This window comes from Oncorhynchus kisutch, unplaced genomic scaffold (assembly GCF_002021735.2).
Source record: "Oncorhynchus kisutch isolate 150728-3 unplaced genomic scaffold, Okis_V2 Okis01b-Okis20b_hom, whole genome shotgun sequence".
Lineage (NCBI taxonomy): Eukaryota > Metazoa > Chordata > Actinopteri > Salmoniformes > Salmonidae > Oncorhynchus > Oncorhynchus kisutch.
Window position 1 is genome coordinate 12,236,772 of NW_022261978.1, and position 27,411 is coordinate 12,264,182.

The following is a 27,411-nucleotide window of genomic DNA, read 5'->3' on the forward strand; positions in this document are numbered from 1 at the left end:
CCCCTACGGTGAAGCATGGTGGTGGCAGCATCATGGTGTGGGGATGTTTTTCAGCAGCAGGGAGACTAGTCAGGATTGAGGGAAAGATGAACAAAGTACAGAGATCCTTGATGAAAACCTGCTCCAGAGCACTCAGGACCTCAGACTGGGGTGAAGGTTCACCTTTCAACAGGACAATGACCCTAAAGCAAACAGCCAAGACAATACAGGAGTGCCTTCGGGACAAGTCTCTGATTGTCCATGAGTGGCCTAGAGCCCGGTCTGGAACCCAATCGAACATCTCTGGAGAGACCTGAAAATAGCTGTGCAGCGACGCTCCCCATCCAACTTGGCAGAGCTTCTACAGAGAAGAATGTGAGAAACTTCCCAAATACAGGTGTGCCAAACTTGTACCGTCATACCCAAGAAGACTCAAGGCTGTAATCGCTGCCAAAGGTGTTTCAACAAAGTACTAAGTAAAGGGTCTGAATACTTATGGAAATGTCAACAGTATTATTTTTTATACATTTGCTTAAAAAAAAAAATCTACAAATAAAAAAATCTGTTTTTGATTTGTCATTATGGGGTATTGTGATGTCATTATGGGGTATTGTGATGTCATTATGGGGTATTGTGATGTCATTATGGGGTATTGTGTGTAGATTGATTAAAAAAAAGTTTAATCCATTTTAGAATGAGGCTGTAACGTGGAAAAACTCAAGGGGGCAGACATGTCAATAGGTACCAGTCATGGTGAGTGGAGACATCATGCCAATAGGTACCAGTCATGGTGAGTAGAGACATGTCAATAGGTACCAGTCATGGTGAGTAGAGACATGTCAATAGGTACCAGTCAAGGTGAGTGGAGACATCATGTCAATAGGTACCAGTCATGGTGAGTGGAGACATCATGCCAATAGGTACCAGTCATGGTGAGTAGAGACATGTCAATAGGTACCAGTCATGGTGAGTAGAGACCTCATGCCAATAGGTACCAGTCATTGTGAGTAGAGACCTCATGTCAATAGGTACCAGTCATGGTGAGTGGAGACCTCATGTCAATAGGTACCAGTCATGGTGAGTAGAGACCTATGTCAATAGGTACCAGTCATGGTGAGTAGAGACCTCATGTCAATAGGTACCAGTCATGGTGAGTAGAGACCTCATGTCAATAGGTACCAGTTATGGTGAGTAGAGACCTCATGCCAATAGGTACCAGTCATGGTGAGTAGAGACCTCATGTCAATAGGTACCAGTCATGGTGAGTAGAGACCTCATGTCAATAGGTACCAGTCATTGTGAGTAGAGACCTCATGTCAATAGGTACCAGTCATTGTGAGTAGAGACCTCATGTCAATAGGTACCAGTCATGGTGAGTAGAGAGAGACATCATGTCAATAGGTACCAGTCATGGTGAGTAGAGAGAGACATCATGTCAATAGGTACCAGTCATGGTGAGTAGAGAGAGACCTCATCTCAATAGGTACCAGTCATGGTGAGTAGAGAGAGACCTCATCTCAATAGGTACCAGTCATGGTGAGTAGAGAGAGAGACCTCATGTCAATAGGTACCAGTCATGGTGAGTAGAGACATCATGTCAATAGGTACCAGTCATGGTGAGTAGAGACATCATGTCAATAGGTACCAGTCATGGTGAGTAGAGACATCATGTCAATAGGTACCAGTCATGGTGAGTAGAGAGAGACATCATGTCAATAGGTACCAGTCATGGTGAGTAGAGAGAGACATCATGTCAATAGGTACCAGTCATGGTGAGTAGAGAGAGACCTCATCTCAATAGGTACCAGTCATGGTGAGTAGAGAGAGACCTCATCTCAATAGGTACCAGTCATGGTGAGTAGAGAGAGAGACCTCATGTCAATAGGTACCAGTCATGGTGAGTAGAGACATCATGTCAATAGGTACCAGTCATGGTGAGTAGAGACATCATGTCAATAGGTACCAGTCATGGTGAGTAGAGAGAGACATCATGTCAATAGGTACCAGTCATGGTGAGTAGAGAGAGACATCATGTCAATAGGTACCAGTCATGGTGAGTAGAGAGAGACCTCATCTCAATAGGTACCAGTCATGGTGAGTAGAGAGAGAGACCTCATGTCAATAGGTACCAGTCATGGTGAGTAGAGAGAGAGACCTCATGTCAATAGGTACCAGTCATGGTGAGTAGAGACATCATGTCAATAGGTACCAGTCATGGTGAGTAGAGACATCATGTCAATAGGTACCAGTCATGGTGAGTAGAGACATCATGTCAATAGGTACCAGTCATGGTGAGTAGAGACATCATGTCAATAGGTACCAGTCATGGTGAGTAGAGAGAGACATCATGTCAATAGGTACCAGTCATGGTGAGTAGAGAGAGACCTCATCTCAATAGGTACCAGTCATGGTGAGTAGAGAGAGACCTCATCTCAATAGGTACCAGTCATGGTGAGTAGAGAGAGAGACCTCATGTCAATAGGTACCAGTCATGGTGAGTAGAGACATCATGTCAATAGGTACCAGTCATGGTGAGTAGAGACATCATGTCAATAGGTACCAGTCATGGTGAGTAGAGACATCATGTCAATAGGTACCAGTCATGGTGAGTAGAGACATCATGTCAATAGGTACCAGTCATGGTGAGTAGAGACCTCATGCCAATAGGTACCAGTCATGGTGAGTAGAGACGTCATGTCAATAGGTACCAGTCATGGTGAGTAGAGACCTCATGCCAATAGGTACCAGTCATGGTGAGTAGAGACCTCATGTCAATAGGTACCAGTCATGGTGAGTAGAGACCTCATGTCAATAGGTACCAGTCATGGTGAGTAGAGACCTCATGTCAATAGGTACCAGTCATGGTGAGTAGAGAGAGACATCATGTCAATAGGTACCAGTCATGGTGAGTAGAGAGAGACATCATGTCAATAGGTACCAGTCATGGTGAGTAGAGAGAGACATCATGTCAATAGGTACCAGTCATGGTGAGTAGAGAGAGACATCATGTCAATAGGTACCAGTCATGGTGAGTAGAGAGAGACCTCATCTCAATAGGTACCAGTCATGGTGAGTAGAGAGAGACCTCATCTCAATAGGTACCAGTCATGGTGAGTAGAGAGAGAGACCTCATGTCAATAGGTACCAGTCATGGTGAGTGGAGACATCATGTCAATAGGTACCAGTCATGGTGAGTAGAGACATCATGTCAATAGGTACCAGTCATGGTGAGTAGAGACATCATGTCAATAGGTACCAGTCATGGTGAGTGGAGACCTCATGTCAATAGGTACCAGTCATGGTGAGTAGAGACATCATGTCAATAGGTACCAGTCATGGTGAGTAGAGAGAGACATCATGTCAATAGGTACCAGTCATGGTGAGTAGAGAGAGACATGTCAATAGGTACCAGTCATGGTGAGTAGAGACATCATGTCAATAGGTACCAGTCATGGTGAGTAGAGACATCATGTCAATAGGTACCAGTCATGGTGAGTAGAGAGAGACATGTCAATAGGTACCAGTCATGGTGAGTAGAGACATCATGTCAATAGGTACCAGTCATGGTGAGTGGAGACATCATGTCAATAGGTACCAGTCATGGTGAGTAGAGACATCATGTCAATAGGTACCAGTCATGGTGAGTAGAGACATCATGTCAATAGGTACCAGTCATGGTAAGTAGAGACCTCATGTCAATAGGTACCAGTCATGGTGAGTAGAGAGAGACATCATGTCAATAGGTACCAGTCATGGTGAGTAGAGACATCATGTCAGGTTTAAATGTATTATTGTCATAATGCCTATTGTGTCATATCATGCCATACATAATCATATCATCCTGTCAATTCATATCTGACATTAAGATACTCTACAGAAACTTTATTGAGGTTGTATCTTACAGACTGAATAGCTAGTGCTTAGTTGGATGATACAACCTCAGAGTTTCTGTAGAGTACCACTAAACTAACCACTAGCTATTCTGTCATGGTGAGTGATGTCTAATGGCACATTTAGAGTACAATTACATGGATGCATGTAGGAGGGGGGGGGACTTTTATTTAGAAAAAAACATGTCCTCAATGGGAGCAGCAGGTAAAACCAGCAGCAGGCCTCGACTATTTCTCAATTCATCATTCCCCGATTCCTCTTTCTCTTCGTCTCCTCCTCCAAATGGAGAATAAAGTCAGAGAGGAGGGACCTCGGAACTTCTCCTCTATTACAGTTGGGAGGAGAGTGGAGCGAGGAATCCCAGAAAGACAGTCTTTTCCTGTCTCCCGTCAAACTAGACGGTAGTCTCTTTCATATGTTTCTGTTGGTGTGTCTTTAGTGCTTTGGGTACAATGAACCCTTTCCCACACAGGCTACAGACGTACGGCTTCTCCCCTGTATGAAACCTCCTCATGTGCACCTTCAGACTCCCAGAGGTGGTGAACCCCTTATCACAGACAGTACAAGGGTACGGTCTCTCTTTAGTGTGCTTGATCTGATGCACTCTCAAGTTCCCCGATTGGGCGAAACTTTTCCCGCATATGGCACAGACAAAGGGTTTCTCTCCGGTGTGTGTTCTCTGGTGACTCTTTAGATCCCCGTCCCGTAGGAACATTCTCCCGCAGTATGAGCAGCAGTACTTCTTTTCCAGGCTCTTGTAGTGCATTCTCGCGTGCACCTCCAACCTCTTCATGTCTGGGAAACTCTTCCCGCACTCGCACATGTGATGGCGGACCTCTGCCATGTGTATCCTCTTGTGTTTCTTCAGGCTTTCGCTTCTGGCAAAACGTTGGCCACACACAGAGCACTGGTGCGGTTTTTCCTTGGTGTGGATCAGTATGTGGGTCGCCAAGGACGTTTTCTGAGTGAAGCCCCTCCCACAGTAGGAGCAGTGGAGGAGGTTCTCCCCTGTGTGGATTGACCGGTGGGTCTTGAGGGTGTAGAAGTGGGTGAACGTCTGGCCGCATTGGTCACAAAGGTACGGTTTCTTGTTATTGTGTGTCTGCTTGTGCTCCCTGTACTCCAACAGGTTGCCAAAGCTCTCTGGGCACTTGGAGCAGTGGTACGGTTTCTCTCCCGTGTGGGTGCGCTGGTGAGTCTTTAGGTCCTGCAGCAGAGTGAAGGTCTTCCCACATGGTTGGCAGATGTGCTTGGTCTTCTCTCCTGTGTGGATCGTCACATGAATGTTCAAGTCATCGAGCTTCAAGAAACTCTCCTCGCAGACAGAGCACTGGTGGGGTTTTTCTGTGCTGGCGCCCTCTCCTGTTTCAATGACAACATTACAAGACAGAGAGGAGAAATTAATTGGTGCAGAAACAAAGCATTTCTTATTGGAAAAGTTCTGGTAGACCATCCCTGTTTCTGCCTGTTTGCTTCAGTGTGGTTTCCTAGTAAACATGACTCAGGTGTGTGGGTCTCTCTTACCTTTGTGGATCACCTGGTGTCTCTTCAGGTCCTGGTATCGCAGGAAACACTTCCCACAGACGGAGCACTGGTGGGGTTTCTTTCCACTGTGCGTCATTGTGTGTGTCTTCAGGCTGCTGGCTGCAGTGAACCTCTTACCGCACTGGGAGCAGAAATATGGCTTCAGCTCCTGGTCAGGATCCCCTGGACTGTCAGGGTCAGAGCTGGTGCCCTCTCCTGTTTCAATGACAACATTAGAAGGGTTTAACACAGGAGGAAAATGATAAGGATAGCGCAACTCCAACCTGGTGTTCCTCTCACCTTTATGGGTCACCAGGTGTCTTTTAAGGTCGTAGGGTCGAAGGAAGGCCTTGCCACAGACGGAGCACTGGTGGGGTTTCTCTCCGCTGTGGATCTTCATGTGTGCCTTAAGCCTGAAGGCTGCGGTGAACCTCTTACCACACACAGAGCAGGGGAACGGTCTCTCCAGATCTGCTTCCCCTGGACTGTCTGCGTCAGAGTTGTTGCCCCCTTCAATGACAACATTACAGGGGTTCAAATGCTGCACTGTCAATAAATGACAGTTTATTACAGACTAATACACATATAAATACCCAGCTACTTTATGGAAAGAAGCACTGCTGTGGATATGTTGATGTTTCTTCAAGTCACCTGTCTTCCAGCAGAGATCTCAGGGTCCTGTTCATTACTGTTGCAAAATGTTTTGCAAACGGAAAACAAGTGTATTATTATTGGATAGTCCCTCCCACTTCGGGCCCATTTGTTTCTGTTTGGTTCCTAATGAATATGACCCAAGTGTGTGAGCATAGACTTCAGGGGTGTATTCACTAGGAACAAAAATAGAAGCAAACAGAACAAAATGGAGAAGGAACCTGAATTTGTCCAATAGAATTTTTGCACAAAAATTTCCGTTGCAAAATGTTAACAGTGTGCGAATCAGTGTGTTTGAGTCTCTCTCACCTTTGTGTATCTCCTGGTGTCTCTTGAGGTCCTGGAACAGCAGGAAACACTTCCCACAGACGGAGCACTGGTGGTGTATCTCCCCACTGTGAGACTTCATGTGAGACTTTAGTAAAGGCGCTGTGGTGAACCTCTTGCCACACTCTGAGCAGAGGTACAGTCTTTTAGGGTCCGGGTACGGCTTCTGCCCCTTTTCGGGATCCCCTGGGCTGTCTGGGTCAGAGGTGGCGCTCTCTCCTGCTTCAATGACCACGTCACAGGGTTTAGAACACATCGAGACAGAAACAAGAACAGCAAGTACACATACAGTAGACTTACACCCTATGGTAACTGTCCTCTGAGCCTCTATAACCACAACCTATGGTAACTGTCCTCTGAGCCTCTATAACCACGCCCTATGGTAACTGTCCTCTGAGCCTCTATAACCACACCCTATGGTAACTGTCCTCTGAGCCTCTATAACCACACCCTATGGTAACTGTCCTCTGAGCCTCTATAACCACAACCTATGGTAACTGTCCTCTGAGCCTCTATAACCACACCCTATGGTAACTGTCCTCTGAGCCTCTATAACCACACCCTATGGTAACTGTTCTCTGAGCCTCTATAACCACACCCTATGGTAACTGTCCTCTGGGCCTCTAATCACACCCTATGATAACTGTCCTCTGAGCCTCTATATCCACACCCTATGGTAACTGTCCTCTGAGCCTCTATAACCACACCCTATGGTAACTGTCCTCTGAGCCTCTATAACTACACCCTATGGTAACTGTCCTCTGAGCCTCTATAACCACACCCTATGGTAACTGTCCTCTGAGCCTCTATAACCACACCCTATGGTAACTGTCCTCCGAGCCTCTATAACCACACCCTATGGTAACTGTCCTCCGAGCCACCATAATCACACCCTATGGTAACTGTCCTCTGAGCCTCTATAACCTCACCCTATGGTAACTGTCCTCTGAGCCACCATAATCACAACCGGTTGTACAGTACTCTTTCCGTTGAACTCAACGATGCACCGTTCTGTCATTCCGAACACGATCCTGGGGCTTGCGAAGGTCAAGTTCTACCAACGAGCCACACAGGACGTGTCTTCCAGCAGAGAGATGTTTCTCTCACCTTTGTGCACCACCTGGTGTCTCTTCAGAACACACAGCCACAGGAAACGCTTCCCGCAGACGGAACACTGGTGGGGTTTGTCTTCGCTGTGGATCTTCAGGTGGATCCTCAGGCTGGTCGGCGAGGTGAACGTCTTGCCGCACTCCGAACAGCGGTACGGTCTGTCCGAGGTGACTGCTTTAAATGACAACATCACAGAGGTTAAACCGCTGCAGTACACAAAAGGAGAGAACAGCACCACCAGCGCATACAGTATTAGGCATATATGGGCAATTACATTTTAACTGAATGGAGACAGATTTTTTTTTTTTTTTGTAAAATGTATGCTCTACAAAAAATAGGAGTTTTGAGGGAGTTTGGTAGGAGTTTTGAGGGAGTTTGGTAGGAGTTTTGAGGGAGTTTGGTAGGAGTTGTGAGGGAGTTTGGTAGGAGTTGTGAGGGAGTTTGGTAGGAGTTGTGAGGGAGTTTGGTAGGAGTTGTGAGGGAGTTTGGTAGGAGTTGTGAGGGAGTTTGGTAGGAGTTGTGAGGGAGTTTGGTAGGAGTTGTGAGGGAGTTTGGTAGGAGTTTTGAGGGAGTTTGGTAGGAGTTTTGAGTCAGTTTGGGAGGAGTTGTGAGGGAGTTTGGTAGGAGTTGTGAGGGAGTTTGGTAGGAGTTGTGAGGGAGTTTGGTAGGAGTTGTGAGGGAGTTTGGTAGGAGTTGTGAGGGAGTTTGGTAGGAGTTGTGAGGGAGTTTGGTAGGAGTTGTGAGGGAGTTTGGTAGGAGTTTTGAGGGAGTTTGGTAGGAGTTTTGAGTCAGTTTGGGAGGAGTTGTGAGGGAGTTTGGTAGGAGTTGTGAGGGAGTTTGGTAGGAGTTGTGAGGGAGTTTGGTAGCGGAATTTCAGTGAAATCTCCCTCAGTTTATTTACGTGACCTGGTTTTCTTAAAGACTGCTTAAAGAACGGCGTGTCGGTTTATGACAGGACACCTTGAGCTTGAAAGAAGTGAGTGAAGTGGATTTACACCCGGTAACAGATCTCTACAAAAAAGGGTGTAAATATGCAACATCCTCCTCTACATATGTGGGTATCCAACATCCTCCTCTACATATGTGGGTATTATGATCCAACATCCTCCTCTACATATGTGGGTATCCAACATCCTCCTCTACATATGTGGGTATCCAACATCCTCCTCTACATATGTGGGTATCCAACATCCTCCTCTACATATGTGGGTATCCAACATCCTCCTCTACATATGTGGGTATCCAACATCCTCCTCTACATATGTGGGTATCCAACATCCTCCTCTACATATGTGGGTATTATGATGCAACATCCTCTACATATGTGGGTATTATGATCCAACATCCTCCTCTACATATGTGGGTATCCAACATCCTCCTCTACATATGTGGGTATCCAACATCCTCCTCTACATATGTGGGTATCCAACATCCTCCTCTACATATGTGGGTATCCAACATCCTCCTCTACATATGTGGGTATCCAACATCCTCCTCTACATATGTGGGTATCCAACATCCCCTCTACATATGTGGGTATTATGATCCAACATCCTCCTCTACATATGTGGGTATCATGATCCAACATCCTCCTCTACATATGTGGGTATTATGATCCAACATCCTCCTCTACATATGTGGGTATCCAACATCCTCCTCTACATATGTGGGTATCCAACATCCTCCTCTACATATGTGGGTATTATGATGCAACATCCTCCTCTACATATGTGGGTATCCAACATCCTCCCCTACATATGTGGGTATTATGATCCAACATCCTCCTGGGTATTATTCTACACACGGGCAATTATTTAAGTCTGCTCCGCAGCAAAACCACATTTGGTTCATCCGAAGCGAAATCTGCACGAATGTTTTACAAGTTTGGATATCAAAGCACAGTAGAGTTCAGTAGAGTATAGTATAGTACAGTACAGAATAGTAAAGTTCAGTACAGTAGATTTAAGTAGAGTATAGTACATTTCAATAGAGTACAGTAGAGAAGAGTTCAGTACAGAACAGTAGAGTTCAGTTCAGTAGAGTACAGTATAGTAGATTTCAGTAGAGTACAGTACAGTTTAGTAGAGTATAGTAGAGTTCAGTACAGAACAGTAGAGTCCAGTAGATTTCAGTAGAGTACAGTACAGTATAGTTCAGTATAGTAGATTTCAGTAGAGTACAGTACAGTAGAGAAGAGTTCAGTAGATTTAAGTAGTGTATAGTACATTTCAGTAGAGTTCAGTAGAGTACAGCATTCTAGAGTTCAGAACAGTAAAGAAGAGTTCAGTAGATTTCAGTAGAGTACAGTTCAGTACAGTACAGTAGATTTCAGTAGAGTACAGTAGATTTCAGTAGAGTACAGTACAGTTCAGTAGAGTACAGTACAGTTCAGTAGAGTACAGTACAGTTCAGTAGAGTACAGTACAGTACAGTACAGTATATTTCAGTAGAGTACAGTACAGTTCAGTAGAGTACAGTACAGTTCAGTAGAGTACAGTAGATTTCAGTAGAGTACAGTACAGTTCCGTACAGTACAGTTCAGTAGATTTCAGTAGAGTACAGTACAGTTCAGTAGAGTACAGTAGATTTCAGTGCAGTATAGTAGAGATCAGTATAGTAGATTTCAGTAGGGTTCAGTACAGTAGATTTCAGTACAGTACAGTAGAGTAGACTTCAGTAGAGTACAGTAGATTAGAGTGCAGTACAGTACAGGAGTACAGTACAGTTCAGTAGATTTCAGTACAGTACAGTAGAGTTCAGTGGAGTACAGTACAGTTCAGTGGAGTACAGTACAGTTCAGTGGAGTACAGTACAGTAGAGTTCAGTAGAGTTCAGTAGAGTACAGTTCAGTAGAGTACAGTCGAGTTCAGTTCAGTGGAGTACAGTATAGTACAGTAGAGTTCAGTACAGTACAGTTCAGTACAGTTCAGTGGAGTACAGTAGAGTTCAGTACAGTTCAGTAGAGTTCAGTACCACAGGACTGTATGGCGCTATACTGAGCTATACTCCACAGGACTGTATGGTACTATACTGAACTATACTCCACAGTACAGGACTGTATGGTACGATACTGAACTATACTCCACAGGATTGTATGGTACTATACTGAACTATAATCCACAGTACAGGACTGTATGGTACTATAATCCACAGTACAGGACCGTGGCGGAGATCTTTGTGGGCTATACTCAGCCTTGTCTCAGGATGGTAAATTGGTGGTTGAAGATATCCCTCTAGTCATGAGGGGGCTGTGCTTTGGCAAAGTGGGTGGGGTTATATACCTCCTGTTTGGCCCTGTCTGGGGGTGTCCTCGGATGGGGCCACAGTGTCTCCTGACCCCTCCTGTCTCAGCCTCCAGTATTTATGCTGTAGTAGTTTATGTGACGGGGTGCTAGGGTCAGTCTGTATATCTGGAGTATTTCTCCTGTCTTATCCGGTGTCCTGTGCGAATTTAAGTGTGCTCTCTCTAATTCTCTCCTTCTCTCTTTCTTTCTCTCTCTCGGAGGACCTGAGCCCTAGGACCATGCCCCAGGACTACCTGACATGATGACTCCTTGCTGTCCCCAGTCCACCTGGCCGTGCTGCTGCTCCAGTTTCAACTGTTCTGCCTTATTATTATTGGACCATGCTGGTCATTTATGAACATTTGAACATCTTGGCCAGGTTCTGTTATAATCTCCACCTGGCACAGCCAGAAGAGGACTGGCCACCCCTCATAGCCTGGTTCCTCTCTAGGTTCTGGCCTTTCTAGGGAGTTTTTCCTAGCCACCCCTCAGAGCCTGGTTCCTCTCTAGGTTTCTTCCTAGGTTTTGGCCTTTCTAGGGAGTTTTTCCTAGCCACCGTGCTTCTACACCTGCATTGCTTGCTGTTTGGAGTTTTAGGCTGGGTTTCTGTACAGCACTTTGTGACATCAGCTGATGTAAGAAGGGCTTTATAAACACATTTAATTGATTGGTGACCCAACTGAGGTTTGTAACTATAGGTTTGTAAGTATAGTCTATTCAATTGCAGAAATTCTGTTACCGATTTTTTTGGAGGGGGTCAAAGAATTTCGAATTCATAAACAAAATTGATATCAGTAAAAACACTATAGCTAAATTGGTACGGTCTACATTTACTTGTTACATTTGTGAACTTTCATTATCCTCCTTATGGAGGAAGAGACATTAGGACATATCTTAAAGATATGGTGTGGTTTTTAGTAACGAGGCAACGATTCAGTAACATTTATCCAAAACTAAATATAAGAATTGATATTAGTTGGGTTTTTACTTCAATATTATTGTGTTTTGATGTATTTCTTCTAAGACTTTTTCTGGTAGACGTTTATTTAAGAACCCTTGTCCATCCAATAAGCTTATTCACATTTTTGGGGGATGGAAAATGGTTCAAATGTATGTATGCCTTAATTTCTTCAAAATATAGACTCTTTCATTTGACAATTTGACTCCAATGAACTTCACGTTGGTGCTCATGGGGTCATTTTACATGGGAATGAACCTACACCGTATAGATCAACTTATTTAACTGATAAACAGGTGCACTGGTGTGGACAAGTTGATTGACAGTGTTCCAATAGAGAGATGTGTTTGAGGAGCGACGCCGTTGTTTGAGGAGCGAAGCCAGTGTTTGAGGAGCGACGCCAGGTGTTTGAGGAGCGACGCCGGGTGTTTGAGGAACGAAGCCGGTGTTTGAGGAGCGACGCCAGGTGTTTGAGGAGCGACGCCGGGTGAGAGAGGAGCGACGCCGGGTGAGAGAGCGACGTCGGGTGTTGAGGGGCAACGCCGGTGTTTGAGGAGCGAAGCCGGTGTTTGAGGAGCGACGCCGGTGTTTGAGGAGCGACGCCGGTGTTTGAGGAGCGACGCCGGGTGAGAGAGGAGCGACGCCGGGTGAGAGAGGAGCGACGCCGGGTGAGAGAGCGACGCCGGTGTTTGAGGGGCGACGCCGGTGTTTGAGGAGCGACGCCGGTGTTTGAGGAGTGCTGCCGGGTGAGAGAGGAGTGACGCCGGGTGAGAGAGCGACGTCGGGTGTTGAGGAGCGAAGCCGGTGTTTGAGGAGCGACGCCGGTGTTTGAGGAGCGACGCCGGGTGAGAGAGGAGCGACGCCAGTGTTTGAGGACCGACGCCAGTGTTTGAGGACCGACGGCAGTGTTTGAGGAGCGACGCCGGGTGTTTGAGGAGCGACGCCAGTGTTTGAGGAGCGACGCCAGTGTTTGAGGAGCGACGCCGGTGTTTGAGGAGCGACGCCGGTGTTTGAGGAGCGACGCCAGTGTTTGAGGACCGACGCCAGTGTTTGAGGAGCGACGCCGGGTGTTTGAGGAGCGACGCCAGTGTTTGAGGAGCGACGCCAGTGTTTGAGGAGCGACGCCGGTGTTTGAGGAGCGACGCCGGTGTTTGAGGAGCGACGCCGGTGTTTGAGGAGCGACGCCAGTGTTTGAGCCGGGTGAGAGAGGAGCGACGCCGGGTGAGAGAGCGACGTCGGGTGTTGAGGGGCGACGCCGGTGTTTGAGGAGCGACGCCGGGTGAGAGAGGAGCGACGCCGGGTGAGAGAGGAGCGACGTCGGGTGTGGGAGGAGCGACGCCGGGTGAGTGAGGGGCGACGCCAGTGTTTGAGGAGCGACGCCGGGTGAGAGAGGAGCGACGCCGGGGGAGAGAGGAGCGACGCCGGGTGAGGGAGGAGCGACGCCGGGAGAGAGAGGAGTGACGTCGGGTGTGTGAGGGGCGACGCCGTTGTGAGAGAGGAGCGACGCCGGGTGAGAGAGGAGCGACGTCGGGTGTGTGAGGGGCGACGCCGGGACAGAGAGGAGCGACGCCGGGTGAGTGAGGGGCGACGCCAGTGTTTGAGGAGCGACGTCGGGTGAGAGAGGAGCGACGCCAGTGTTTGAGGAGCGACGCCGGGTGAGAGAGGATCGACGCCGGGGGAGAGAGGAGCGACGCCGGGTGAGGGAGGAGCGACGCCGGGAGAGGGAGGAGTGACGTCTGTTGTGTGAGGGGCGACGCCGGGTGAGAGAGGAGCGACGCCGGGTGAGAGAGGAGCGACGCCGGGTGAGAGAGGAGCGACGCGATGTCGGGTGTTTGGGTGTCTCTCTTACCTTTGTGGATCATCTGGTGTCTCTTCAGGTCTGTGGATCGTAGGAAGCGCTTGCCACAGAAGGAGCACTGGTGGGGTTTCTCTCCGCTGTGTCTCTGCATGTGAGTCTTCAGGCTGCTTGGTGCAGTGAACCGCTTACCACACTGGGAGCAGAGGAACGGTCTCTCTTTGTCTGAGCTGGCACCATCTCCTGTTTCTATAACAACATCACAGGGGTTAAACAGGAGTCCCTGGACACAGCCCTTAGCCGTGGTATATTGGCCATATATCACAAACCCCCGAGGTGCCTTATTGCTGTTATAAACTGGTTACCAACGTAATTAGGGCAGTAAAAATACATATTATGTCATACCCGTGGTATACGGTCTGATAAACCACGGCTGTTAGCCAATCAGCATACAGGGTTTCGAACCACCCAGTTTATTATACTGTATACAACACTATGCATTGGTATGTAGGAAGGTAGAAAGGGAAGAAGACTCCTCTTAGACCCCTTTTAATGTAAACTGATCATGAGTTATTTGGTTAGGGGGCACGGTTTAGTACATACAAGATTGACAGCTATAGGCAGTCACTCAGCCCTCTGGGCCCTTCTCAAAAGTAGTGCTCTATATAGGGATCTGGGTTCCATGAAACTGATCTCTGATGTTCTGATCAGGGATTACCTGGTTGGTCCTGTCCCCAACCTCCTTAGTCATCTGAAACTGGTCTCTGATGTTCTGATCAGAGATTACCTGGTTGGTCCTGTCCCCAACCTCCTTAGTCATCTGAAACTGGTCTCTGATGTTCTGATCAGGGATTACCTGGTTGGTCCTGTCCCCAACCTCCTTAGTCATCTGAAACTGGTATCTGATGTTCTGATCAGGGATTACCTGGTTGGTCCTGTCCCCAACCTCTTTAGTCATCTGAAACTGGTCTCTGATGTTCTGATCAGGGATTACCTGGTTGGTCCTGTCCCCAACCTCCTTAGTCATCTGAAACTGGTCTCTGATGTTCTGATCAGAGATTACCTGGTTGGTCTGTCCCCAACCTCCTTAGTCATCTGAAACTGGTCTCTGATGTTCTGATCAGGGATTACCTGGTTGGTCCTGTCCCCAACCTCCTTAGTCATCTGAAACTGGTCTCTGATGTTCTGATCAGGGATTACCTGGTTGGTCCTGTCCCCAACCTCTTTAGTCATCTGAAACTGGTCTCTGATGTTCTGATCAGGGATTACCTGGTTGGTCCTGTCCCCAACCTCCTTAGTCATCTGAAACTGGTCTCTGATGTTCTGATCAGGGATTACCTGGTTGGTCCTGTCCCCAACCTCCTTAGTCATCTGAAACTGGTCTCTGATGTTCTGATCAGGGATTACCTGGTTGGTCCTGTTCCCAACCTCCTTAGTCATCTGAAACTGGTCTCAATATACTGTAGCTCCCTCTGGATGTTTTGATCAGTGATTAATTACCTGGGTTGGTCCTGTCCCCATCCTCCTCCTCTCTGTCCCCAACCTCCTCTCCGTCCTCCTCTCTGTCCCCAATCTCCTCCTCTCCATCCTCCTCCTCCTCTCTGACCCCCTCCTCCTCTTCTTCTCTTTTAACAGTAACAAGTTCTGTAAAACGTCAAACCAAAAGATCTAAAACACTTTATAATATAAATGCCTCCCGTCGGTACTCCACCAGAAGGAGCTCTAACTTGGTTCCCTGTAGAATCAAGAGCTCCTTGGGGGGGGGGGGGGGGGGACACATTCTGGTACTCTGCTGCAGTTCTGTGGAACTGAACCTGTAAAGTGTCACTTGTGGAAATATCTGAAAAGTAACGTAACGGTGTGATTAGGGGTAAGCTATTCTTTCAAGAGGTGACTCTTAAAACGAGCACCTCTGTGCTGTTAATTGTTCTAAGTTGTTGTATATATATTTTGTAATTGATGATACGGTTGTTTTAAAGTGCATTGAGAATAATGTGTAAATCAGGCCCACCTGCCATCTCACAGGACCACAGTGGAAATAATAACCTGCCATCTCACAGGACCACAGTGGAAATAATAACCTGCCATCTCACAGGACCACAGTGGAAATAATAACCTGCCATCTCACAGGACCTCAGTGGAAATAATAACCTGCCATCTCACAGGACCACAGTGGAAATAATAACCTGCCATCTCACAGGACCACAGTGGAAATAATAACCTGCCATCTCACAGGACCTCAGTGGAAATAATAACCTGCCATCTCACAGGACCACAGTGGAAATAATAACCTGCCATCTCACAGGACCACAGTGGAAATAATAACCTGCCATCTCACAGGACCACAGTGGAAATAATAACCTGCCATCTCACAGGACCTCAGTGGAAATAATAACCTGCCATCTCACAGGACCACAGTGGAAATAATAACCTGCCATCTCACAGGACCACAGTGGAAATAATAACCTGCCATCTCACAGGACCACAGTGGAAATAATAACCTGCCATCTCACAGGACCACAGTGGAAATAATAACCTGCCATCTCACAGGACCACAGTGGAAATAATAACCTGCCATCTCACAGGACCACAGTGGAAATAATAACCTGCCATCTCACAGGACCTCAGTGGAAATAATAACCTGCCATCTCACAGAACCACAGTGGAAATAATAACCTGCCATCTCACAGGACCACAGTGGAAATAATAACCTGCCATCTCACAGGACCACAGTGGAAATAATAACCTGCCATCTCACAGGACCACAGTGGAAATAATAACCTGCCATCTCACAGGACCACAGTGGAAATAATAACCTGCCATCTCACAGGACCACAGTGGAAATAATAACCTGCCATCTCACAGGACCACAGTGGAAATAATAACCTGCCATCTCACAGGACCTCAGTGGAAATAATAACCTGCCATCTCACAGGACCACAGTGGAAATAATAACCTGCCATCTCACAGGACCACAGTGGAAATAATAACCTGCCATCTCACAGGACCTCAGTGGAAATAATAACCTGCCATCTCACAGGACCACAGTGGAAATAATAACCTGCCATCTCACAGGACCACAGTGGAAATAATAACCTGCCATCTCACAGGACCTCAGTGGAAATAATAACCTGCCATCTCACAGAACCACAGTGGAAATAATAACCTGCCATCTCACAGGACCACAGTGGAAATAATAACCTGCCATCTCACAGGACCACAGTGGAAATAATAACCTGCCATCTCACAGGACCACAGTGGAAATAATAACCTGCCATCTCACAGGACCACAATGGAAATAATAACCTGCCATCTCACAGGACCACAGTGGAAATAATAACCTGCCATCTCACAGGACCACAGTGGAAATAATAACCTGCCATCTCACAGGACCACAATGGAAATAATAACCTGCCATCTCACAGGACCACAGTGGAAATAATAACCTGCCATCTCACAGGACCACAGTGGAAATAATAACCTGCCATCTCACAGGACCACAGTGGAAATAATAACCTGCCATCTCACAGGACCACAGTGGAAATAATAACCTGCCATCTCACAGGACCACAGTGGAAATAATAACCTGCCATCTCACAGGACCTCAGTGGAAATAATAACCTGCCATCTCACAGGACCACAGTGGAAATAATAACCTGCCATCTCACAGGACCACAGTGGAAATAATAACCTGCCATCTTACAGGACCACAGTGGAAATAATAACCTGCCATCTCACAGGACCACAGTGGAAATAATAACCTGCCATCTCACAGGACCACAGTGGAAATAATAACCTGCCATCTCACAGGACCTCAGTGGAAATAATAACCTGCCATCTCACAGGACCACAGTGGAAATAATAACCTTCCATCTCACAGGACCTCAGTGGAAATAATAACCTGCCATCTCACAGGACCACAGTGGAAATAATAACCTGCCATCTCACAGGACCACAGTGGAAATAATAACCTGCCATCTCACAGGACCTCAGTGGAAATAATAACCTGCCATCTCACAGGACCACAGTGGAAATAATAACCTGCCATCTCACAGGACCACAGTGGAAATAATAACCTGCCATCTCACAGGACCACAGTGGAAATAATAACCTGCCATCTCACAGGACCACAGTGGAAATAATAACCTGCCATCTCACAGGACCACAGTGGAAATAATAACCTGCCATCTCACAGGACCACAGTGGAAATAATAACCTGCCATCTCACAGGACCTCAGTGGAAATAATAACCTGCCATCTCACAGAACCACAGTGGAAATAATAACCTGCCATCTCACAGGACCACAGTGGAAATAATAACCTGCCATCTCACAGGACCACAGTGGAAATAATAACCTGCCATCTCACAGGACCACAGTGGAAATAATAACCTGCCATCTCACAGGACCACAATGGAAATAATAACCTGCCATCTCACAGGACCACAGTGGAAATAATAACCTGCCATCTCACAGGACCACAGTGGAAATAATAACCTGCCATCTCACAGGACCACAATGGAAATAATAACCTGCCATCTCACAGGACCACAGTGGAAATAATAACCTGCCATCTCACAGGACCACAGTGGAAATAATAACCTGCCATCTCACAGGACCACAGTGGAAATAATAACCTGCCATCTCACAGGACCACAGTGGAAATAATAACCTGCCATCTCACAGGACCACAGTGGAAATAATAACCTGCCATCTCACAGGACCTCAGTGGAAATAATAACCTGCCATCTCACAGGACCACAGTGGAAATAATAACCTGCCATCTCACAGGACCACAGTGGAAATAATAACCTGCCATCTCACAGGACCACAGTGGAAATAATAACCTGCCATCTCACAGGACCACAGTGGAAATAATAACCTGCCATCTCACAGGACCACAGTGGAAATAATAACCTGCCATCTCACAGGACCTCAGTGGAAATAATAACCTGCCATCTCACAGGACCACAGTGGAAATAATAACCTTCCATCTCACAGGACCTCAGTGGAAATAATAACCTGCCATCTCACAGGACCACAGTGGAAATAATAACCTGCCATCTCACAGGACCACAGTGGAAATAATAACCTGCCATCTCACAGGACCTCAGTGGAAATAATAACCTGCCATCTCACAGGACCACAGTGGAAATAATAACCTGCCATCTCACAGGACCACAGTGGAAATAATAACCTGCCATCTCACAGGACCACAGTGGAAATAATAACCTGCCATCTCACAGGACCACAGTGGAAATAATAACCTGCCATCTCACAGGACCTCAGTGGAAATAATAACCTGCCATCTCACAGGACCACAGTGGAAATAATAACCTGCCATCTCACAGGACCACAATGGAAATAATAACCTGCCATCTCATAGGACCACAATGGAAATAATAACCTGCCATCTCATAGGACCACAATGGAAATAATAACCTGCCATCTCACAGGACCACAATGGAAATAATAACCTGCCATCTCACAGGACCACAATGGAAATAAGCCTTTGGACCTCAGTGTTTTTATCCTGAATAATTGTTTGTGTTGTATTATGTTATATTATGTCATGTAATATTATGTTATATTATGTCGTGTCATGTCGTGTTGTGTCATGTTGTGTCGTGTCATGTCGTGTTGTGTCATGTCGTGTTGTGTCATGTCATGTCATGTCGTGTTGTGTCATGTCGTGTTGTGTCATGTCGTGTTGTGTCATGCCGTGTCATGTCGTGTTGTGTCATGTCGTGTTGTGTCATGTCGTGTTGTGTCATGTCATGTCATTTCATGTCATGTTGTGTGATTTCGTGTTGTGTTGTGTCGTGTCATGTAATGTCATGTTGTGTCATGTTGTGTCATGTCGTGTCATGTCGTGTCGTGTCGCGTTGTGTCGTGTTGTGTCATGTCGTGTCGTGTCATGTCGTGTTGTGTGATTTCGTGTTGTGTTGTGTCATGTCGTGTTGTGTCATGTTGTGTCATGTCATGTCATGTGTTGTGTCATGTCGTGTTGTGTCATGTCATGTCATTTCATGTCATGTTGTGTGATTTCGTGTTGTGTTGTGTTGTGTCGTGTCATGTAATGTCATGTTGTGTCATGTTGTGTCATGTTGTGTCGTGTCGTGTTGTGTCATGTCGTGTCATGTCGTGTTGTGTCATGTCGTGTTGTGTGATTTCGTGTTGTGTCATGTCGTGTCGTGTCGTGTCATGTCGTGTCATGTCGTGTTGTGTCATGTCGTGTTGTGTTATGTCGTGTTGTGTCATGTCATGTCATGTGTTGTGTCATGTCATGTCATGTTGTGTTGTCTTGTCTTCAGCTGGAGCAGACTACTACTTTTAATTACCTAATCAATATTCACATGATAAGGTCTTGGGATAATACATACATCTAGTCTATACCCTGGCTAGTGTACATATTACCTGGGTTGGCCACACCTCCTCCTTCCTGGTCCTCCTCTTCTTCCATATCTACTGGAACAAGATCAACATCACACATATTGGTCTGTGTCCGGAATGACACACTATTCCCTATATAGTGCACTACATGCTGTGCAATACTCTGAACTATAGCAGACCTGGGTTCAAATAGTATTTGAAACGATTCCAATGCTTCATCTGTGCTTGATTGAGCTTGCCTGGAGCAATTTAACCAAATGGGATAGTCCCAAAAGTGTCACCCCGCCCCCCTGGCTATTTGGCCCTCCAGGCAGGCTCAACCAAACGCTGAAGGATTTGAATGTTTTAAATGATTTGTTATATATTTTTAAAACTAGATTAGTATGTAACCTCTCTCTCTAAAAACTATTAGGATAGTTTAGGATTTAAACTAGCTCTCTAAAAACTCCTATTAGGATGTAACCTAGCAACCTAAAACTCCTATTAGGATGCAACCTAAAAACTCCTATTAGGATGTAACCAAGCAACCTAAAAACTCATATTAGGATGTAACCTAGCAACCTAAAACTCCTATTAGGATGTAACCTAGCAACCTAAAAATTCCTATTAGGATGTAACCTAGCAACCCAAAACTCCTATTAGGATGTAACCTAGCAACCTAAAAACTCCTATTAGGATGTAACCTAGCAACCTAAAAACTCCTATTAGGATGTAACCTAGCAACCTAAAAACTCCTATTAGGATGTAACCTAGCAACCTAAAAACTTCTATTAGGATGTAACCTAGCAACCTAAAACTCCTATTAGGATGTAACCTAGCAACCTAAAACTCCTATTAGGATGTAACCTAGCAACCTAAAAACTCCTATTAGGATGTAACCTAACAACCTAAAACTCCTATTAGGATGTAACCTAGCAACCTAAAAACTTCTATTAGGATGTAACCTAGCAACCTAAAACTCCTATTAGGATGTAACCTAGCAACCTAAAACTCCTATTAGGATGTAACCTAGCAACCTAAAAACTCCTATTAGGATGTAACCTAACAACCTAAAACTCCTATTAGGATGTAACCTAGCAACCTAAAACTCATATTAGGATGCAACCTAGCAACCTAAAACTCCTATTAGGATGCAACCTAGCTCTCTGTAACTCGAGGCAGAATTCTGCCTTCTCCCTACAGTTTTCAGCGTCGACTGGCTCGTGTGAACTACAGTCCCGACGCTGTGTTTTAACGTTGAGAAACATCAATAATCATCGCTTGAGAGATAAGGCTTTCAAAACAAATGGCCCTTATCTTTCATCTGCGAGAAAGAATCCTTCAAATACTGTAGTAGTAACAGATCCATACAGCTATGGAGCCTCCATCCTACTAAACTACACTGTAGTAGTAACAGATCCATACAGCCTCCATCCTACTAAACTACACTGTAGTAGTAACAGATCCATACAGCCTCCATCCTACTAAACTACACTGTAGTAGTAACAGATCCATACAGCCTCCATCCTACTAAACTACACTGTAGTAGTAACAGATCCATACAGCCTCCATCCTACTAAACTACACTGTAGCAGTTACAGATCCATACAGTCTCCATCCTACTAAACTACACTGTAGTAGTAACAGATCCATACAGCCTCCATCCTACTAAACTACACTGTAGTAGTAACAGATCCATACAGCCTCCATCCTACTAAACTACACTGTAGTAGTAACAGATCCATACAGCCTCCATCCTACTAAACTACACTGTAGTAGTAACAGATCCATACAGCCTCCATCCTACTAAACTACACTGTAGTAGTTACAGATCCATACAGCTATGGAGCCTCCATCCTACTAAACTACACTGTAGTAGTAACAGACCCATACAGCCTCCATCCTACTAAACTACACTGTAGTAGTAACAGATCCATACAGCCTCCATCCTACTAAACTACACTGTAGTAGTTACAGATCCATGCAGCTATGGAGCCTCCATCCTACTAAACTACACTGTAGTAGTAACAGACCCATACAGCTATGGAGCCTCCATCCTACTAAACTACACTGTAGCAGGTACAGCCTCCATCCTACTAAACTACACTGTAGTAGTAACAGATCCATACAGGTTGGATGGAGCCTCCATCCTACTAAACTACACTTCCACTACTCTTCCCGAGTTACACTTACACACAGGTGTTTCGGAGCATGCTATAGACAGCTAATTGGCACAGGTGGTCGCCTCTTTTATTCCATCTGTTTTCCATAAACAAGCGCTGTAACTTGAAGATATGTCCGTATGGGAACAATAACCCTATCAAGGTGTGTACCAATTTAACCTTTTTTTTTTTTTGTGAAAATTATAAAAAGGTCCTTATCCTTCCAAAACCGCACCACAAGCGACTTGTGTTAATATTCAGATTGAGCGTTTGGGCTCTTAACAAAACTCCCCCTGTACAGAAGACGCCTTCATCCAATGTCTTCTGTAATGGAACTGAGAGCTTGGATCGGGGTCTAGATGTAACCCAGTGGCAGGTGTAGGTATCTTAGACTCACCCGAGTCAACGTTACCGTCTTCCCTCTCCTGTTCTACTCCCCCATTCTCTTCCTCGGTTCTTCTCTCATCCTCCTCTTCCTCTTTTTTGACAATCACATTGAGCTCCAGTGTTTGACTGCAGTCCTCCAGCTTCACTGACGCCATCTCTTGACCTGGCTGTGAGCTTTTCTGGGCCGGACTCGGTTCAGTCATGGTATGCTAGAGGCGGATGCTTTTTAAGAAAGGAAAATAGATATGTTAATGTAATTACAATAATATATAAAACACTAAAATATATATAAATCACAATGGGAGGAACCGACTTTCATGCCAGGGAAAGCGCTGCAGATAAACAATTAGCTAAAGGCCATTTCACCAATCACCATGTTTGTATAGGCTAAATGGTGATGTAATGTACGACCGCGCAAAATAATGTAGTCTTTCTACGTACAGTGTTTTCACTCCGACATAATTCATTCATATGGAGTTCCTCCCCTGAACTGTAATGGATTTGTATCGATAACGTTCCTGGCCAGAACAACAACCGAGACAGCCCAACGGACCGTGGCTGTCTACAACCACACTGTTCAACATCTTCCACATCGCCGACCGACAATAAACGTTAACTGTAAGTTTCAGCGTCTGGTTATAGTTTAAATTACTATAATCAAAACACGACAGATTACCTGATATCACTGGTATTTTATTGTTTGATTAGACTCTGAGCATGGAGAATCGGATGAGCCAGTACTGTAAACTTCCGCCTGCGCGCAGGATGGGAAAGGGCGTCATGTTCACGGGCGTCATGTAAGCGCAGGCGTCGGCCATCACACCGACCGATTCGCAACCCTCCTCCCAGTTTATCAATAAAAGACCAGCGATTTCAGGTAATCCGAAAATGCTTTCATGATCATTTAAACGATAAACAACAGATGAACATTACAGTAAACGTTTATTGTCAATCGGTAATGTGGTCGATTGCAGCTGTTGAATAGTGTCAGTTTTGTCGGGCTTGCAGCGGTTGTTGTGGTTTCCGTCTGTCATGTTTATTTTTTTTATTTTTTTTACTCAGGGTCGTTATCGATACAAGCCATTACATAGGTGAGGACTCAAAATGAATGTATATCTGAGTAAGAGTATGGTACTGTGTAAAAAAAAAGTGCTGATTAGTTAAATGCTCCTTATTGTTTTACTGTAGCGCTTGTTGCACAAGCAAGAAATCTGACTCCTCACACCGTGACAAATATAATGAAAAGAGGATACCAAGTCAGTATGTGTGTATATATATATATACTACCGTTCAAAAATGTGGAGTCACTTAGAAATGTCCTTGTTTTCCATTGAAACATACATGAAATTAGTTGCAAAATGAATAGGAAATATAGTCAAGACGTTGACAAGGTTATAAATAATGATTTTTAATTGAAATAATAATTGTGTCCTTCAAACTTTGCTTTAATCAAAGAATCCTCAATTTGCAGCAATTACAGCCTTGCAGGTCTTTTTCATTCTAGTTGTCAATTTGTTGAGGTAATCTGAAGAGATTTCACCCCATGCTTCATGAAGCACCTCCCACAAGTTGGATTGGCTTGATGGGCACTTCTTATGTACCATACGGTCAAACTGCTCCCCCAACAGCTCAATAGGGTTGAAATACGGGGCCTGTGCTGGCCACTCCATTATAGACAGAATACCAGCTGACTGCTTCTTCCCTAAATAGTTATTGCATAGTTTGGAGCTGTGCTTTGGCTCCAATTAAGCGCCGCGTGGCAAAATTGAGTGATAACGTTCCTTCTTCAAGATCCCTTTTACCTTGTACAAATCTCCCACTTTACCAGCACCAAAGCACCCCCAGACTATCACATTCCCTCCACCATGCTTGACAGATGGCGTCAAGAACTCCTCCAGCATCTTTTAATTTTTCTGCTTCTCACAAATGTTCTCCTTCGTGATCTGAATATCTCAAACTTAGATTTGTCTGTCCATAACACTTTTTTTCCCCAATCTTCCTCTGTCCATTGTCTCTTTTCTTCTGCCCATGTTAATTTTTTATTTTTATTGGTCAGTCTGAGATATGGCTTTTTCTTTGCAACTCTGCCTAGAAGGCCAGCATCCCAGAGTCGCTTCTTCAATGTTGACATTGAGACTGGTGTTTTGCGGGTACTGTTTAATGAAGCTGCCAGTTGAGGACTTGTGAGGTGTCTGTTTCTCAAACTAGACACTCTAATTTACTTGTCCTCTTGCTCAGTTGTGTACCGAGGCCTCCCACTCCCCTTTCTATTCTGGTTAGAGCCAGTTTGTGCTGTTCTGTGAAGGGAGGAGTACACAGCGTTGTTCGAGACCTTCAGTTTCTTGGCAATTTCTCACATGGAATAGCCTTCATTTCTCAGAACAAGAATAGACTGACGAGTTTCAGAAGAAAGTTATTTGTTTCTGGCCATTTTGAGCCAGTAATCAAACCCACAAATGCTGATGCTTCAGACACTCAACTAGTCTAAAGAAGGGCAGTTTTATTGCTTCTTTAAATAGCACGACCGTTTTCAGCTATGCTAACATAATTGCAAAAGTGTTTTCTAATGATCAGTTAGCCTTTTTAAAATGATAAACTTGGATTAGCTAACACAGCGTTCCAGGGGAACACAGGAGTGATGGTTGCTGATAATGGGCCTCTGTACGCCTATGTAGATATCCCCATTACAAAATCAGCCGTTGAGCTACAATAGTCATTTACAACATTAACAATGTCCACACTGTATTTCTGATCCATTTTAATGGATACATTGTTTTGCTTTTCTTTAAAAAACAAGGACATTTCTAAGTGACCACTAACTTTTGAACGGTAGTGTGTGTGTATATTATATATGTTTTTCTGTTTGGTTATTTCATGTCGTGTTCATACCATGTCTGAACTGGGTTCTGGCTGCCGTGTTCATACCATGTCTGAACTGGGTTCTGGCTGCCGTGTTCATACCATGTCTGAACTGGGTTCTGGCTGCCGTGTTCATACCATGTCTGAACTGGGTTCTGGCTGCCGTGTTCATACCATGTCTGAACTGGGTTCTGGCTGCCGTGTTCATACCATGTCTGAACTGGGTTCTGGCTGCCGTGTTCATACCATGTCTGAACTGGGTTCTGGCTGCCGTGTTCATACCATGTCTGAACTGGGTTCTGGCTGCCGTGTTCATACCATGTCTGAACTGGGTTCTGGCTGCCGTGTTCATACCATGTCTGAACTGGGTTCTGGCTGCCGTGTTCATACCATGTCTGAACTGGGTTCTGGCTGCCGTGTTCATACCATGTCTGAACTGGGTTCTGGCTGCCGTGTTCATACCATGTCTGAACTGGGTTCTGGCTGCAGTGTTCATATCATGTCTGAGCCGGGTCCTGGCTGTGGTGATCCGGCCCAGACAAGCTCACAACAGGGTCCAGAGATGGCATCAGTGAAGCTGGAGGACTGCAGTCAAACAGTGGAGCTCAATGTGATTGTCAAAGAGGAAGAAGAGGAGAGAGAAATCGAGGAGGAGGAGGAAGAAGAGGATGAGGAAGATAATGACATTGATTCTGGTGAGTCCAGGTTGGCTACGCCAGCATTTTGGTTCCATCATAGTCCTTAAAGTCCAGATCTGGGTTCAAATAGGATTTAAGTGTCAGCTAGTTCAGTGGGGTGATGGTCACTTTTGAGAATATTCCGTTTGGTTCAAATGGACCAGGCACATATTGATTTCAATCAAGCACAGACGCATTTTCAATTCGAATTGAACCCATGTCTACTATTGTCTAGTGTGGCGCACACAGCATGTGTAGTCCAAGAATAACCCCTAAGCCCCTGTTTTGATGTTGTTCAAGTAGATATGGAAGAAGAGGAGGACCAGAAAGGAGGAGCTGTGGCCAACCCAGGTAATAAGTACACTAGCCAGGGTAATATACCCAGGTAATATATTACAATAGAAAGAGAACTAACCCAGGTAATATATTACAATAGAAAGAGGACTAACCCAGGTAATATATTACAATAGAAAGAGAACTAACCCAGGTAATATATTACAATAGAAAAAGAACTAGCCCAGGTAATATATTACAATAGAAAGAGAACTAACCCAGGTAATATATTACAATAGAAAGAGAACTAACCCAGGTAATATATTACAATAGAAAGAGAATAGAATAAAGCCTATTATATTATTATTACTTTTATTATTATTATTATTATTATTATTACTACTATTATTACTATTATTATTATTACTACTACTATTATTATTACTATTATTATTATTACTATTATTATTATTATTACTATTATTATTACTACTATTATTATTATTACTATTATTATTACTACTATAATTATTACTACTATTATTACTACTATTATTACTATTATTATTACTACTACTACTACTATTATTACTGCTACTACTACTACTACTATTGTTACTGCTACTACTACTACTACTACTATTATTATTGTTATTACTATTATTATTATTACTATTATTATTATTACTATTATTATCACTACTATTATTATTATTACTATTATTACTACTATTATTACTACTATTATTACTACTATTAGTACTACTACTATTACTACTATTATTACTACTATTATTACTATTATTACTATTATTATTACTATTATTATTACTATTGCTATTACTACTACTACTATTATTATTACTACTATTATTACTATTATTACTATTATTATTACTATTATTATTACTGTTGTTATTACTACTACTACTATTATTATTATTACTATTATTATTATTACTATTATTATTATTACTATTATTATTGCTATTATTATTACTACTATTATTACTATTGCTATTACTATTATTATTATTACTATTATTATTATTACACTTATTATTACTATTGTTATTACTATTGTTATTACTACTATTACTATTATTATTACTACTACTACTACTACTACTATTATTATTACTACTACTACTACTACTACTACT

General features: G+C 44.4%; 2 protein-coding genes across 5 annotated transcripts in view; one reads left to right on the plus strand and one right to left on the minus strand.

The window, feature by feature from the left end:
- Window positions 1–3,654: 3,654 nt before the first annotated feature.
- Window positions 3,655–23,298, minus strand: LOC109883032 (zinc finger protein 345-like). 4 transcript variants are annotated; one of them, XM_031811637.1, is made up of 10 exons: window positions 23,116–23,298; window positions 22,450–22,661; window positions 19,936–19,986; window positions 15,020–15,163; window positions 13,574–13,768; window positions 7,480–7,656; window positions 6,355–6,594; window positions 5,695–5,904; window positions 5,395–5,610; window positions 3,655–5,232 (listed from the first exon to the last, which is right to left on the minus strand). In XM_031811637.1, exons 2-10 carry the CDS (start codon window positions 22,640–22,642, stop codon window positions 4,265–4,267), a joined length of 2,394 nt encoding a protein of 797 aa, XP_031667497.1. In that variant the 5' UTR covers window positions 22,643–22,661; window positions 23,116–23,298; the 3' UTR covers window positions 3,655–4,264. The 4 variants fall into 4 exon arrangements, with proteins under 4 accessions (XP_031667497.1, XP_031667499.1, XP_031667500.1 ...); XM_031811639.1 differs by having other exon boundaries at window positions 19,936–19,983; window positions 23,116–23,297; XM_031811640.1 differs by having other exon boundaries at window positions 6,355–6,591; window positions 23,116–23,297.
- A 1,959-nt stretch (window positions 23,299–25,257) lies between these two features.
- Window positions 25,258–27,411, plus strand: part of LOC109883030 (zinc finger protein 436-like) — an 18,246-nt gene continuing 16,092 nt past the window's right edge. Inside the window, exons 1-2 of the mRNA XM_031811641.1 lie at window positions 25,258–25,993; window positions 26,279–26,326. Coding sequence (XP_031667501.1) covers window positions 25,291–25,993; window positions 26,279–26,326 — 751 coding nt within the window. The 5' untranslated portion in view covers window positions 25,258–25,290. The remainder of the gene's footprint in view (window positions 25,994–26,278; window positions 26,327–27,411) is intronic.

Coding starts and splice junctions, on each gene's coding strand:
- LOC109883032 (XM_031811637.1), bottom strand. CDS start 22,642: ATGACTGAACCGAGTCCGGCCCAGAAAAGCTCACAGCCAGGTCAAGAG. Junction 15,164..19,935: donor AGGAGGTGTGGCCAACCCAG/GTAATATGTACA, acceptor GACGTTTTACAG/AACTTGTTACTGTTAAAAGA. Junction 13,769..15,019: donor TGGGGACAGGACCAACCCAG/GTAATTAATCAC, acceptor ATGTTGTTATAG/AAACAGGAGATGGTGCCAGC.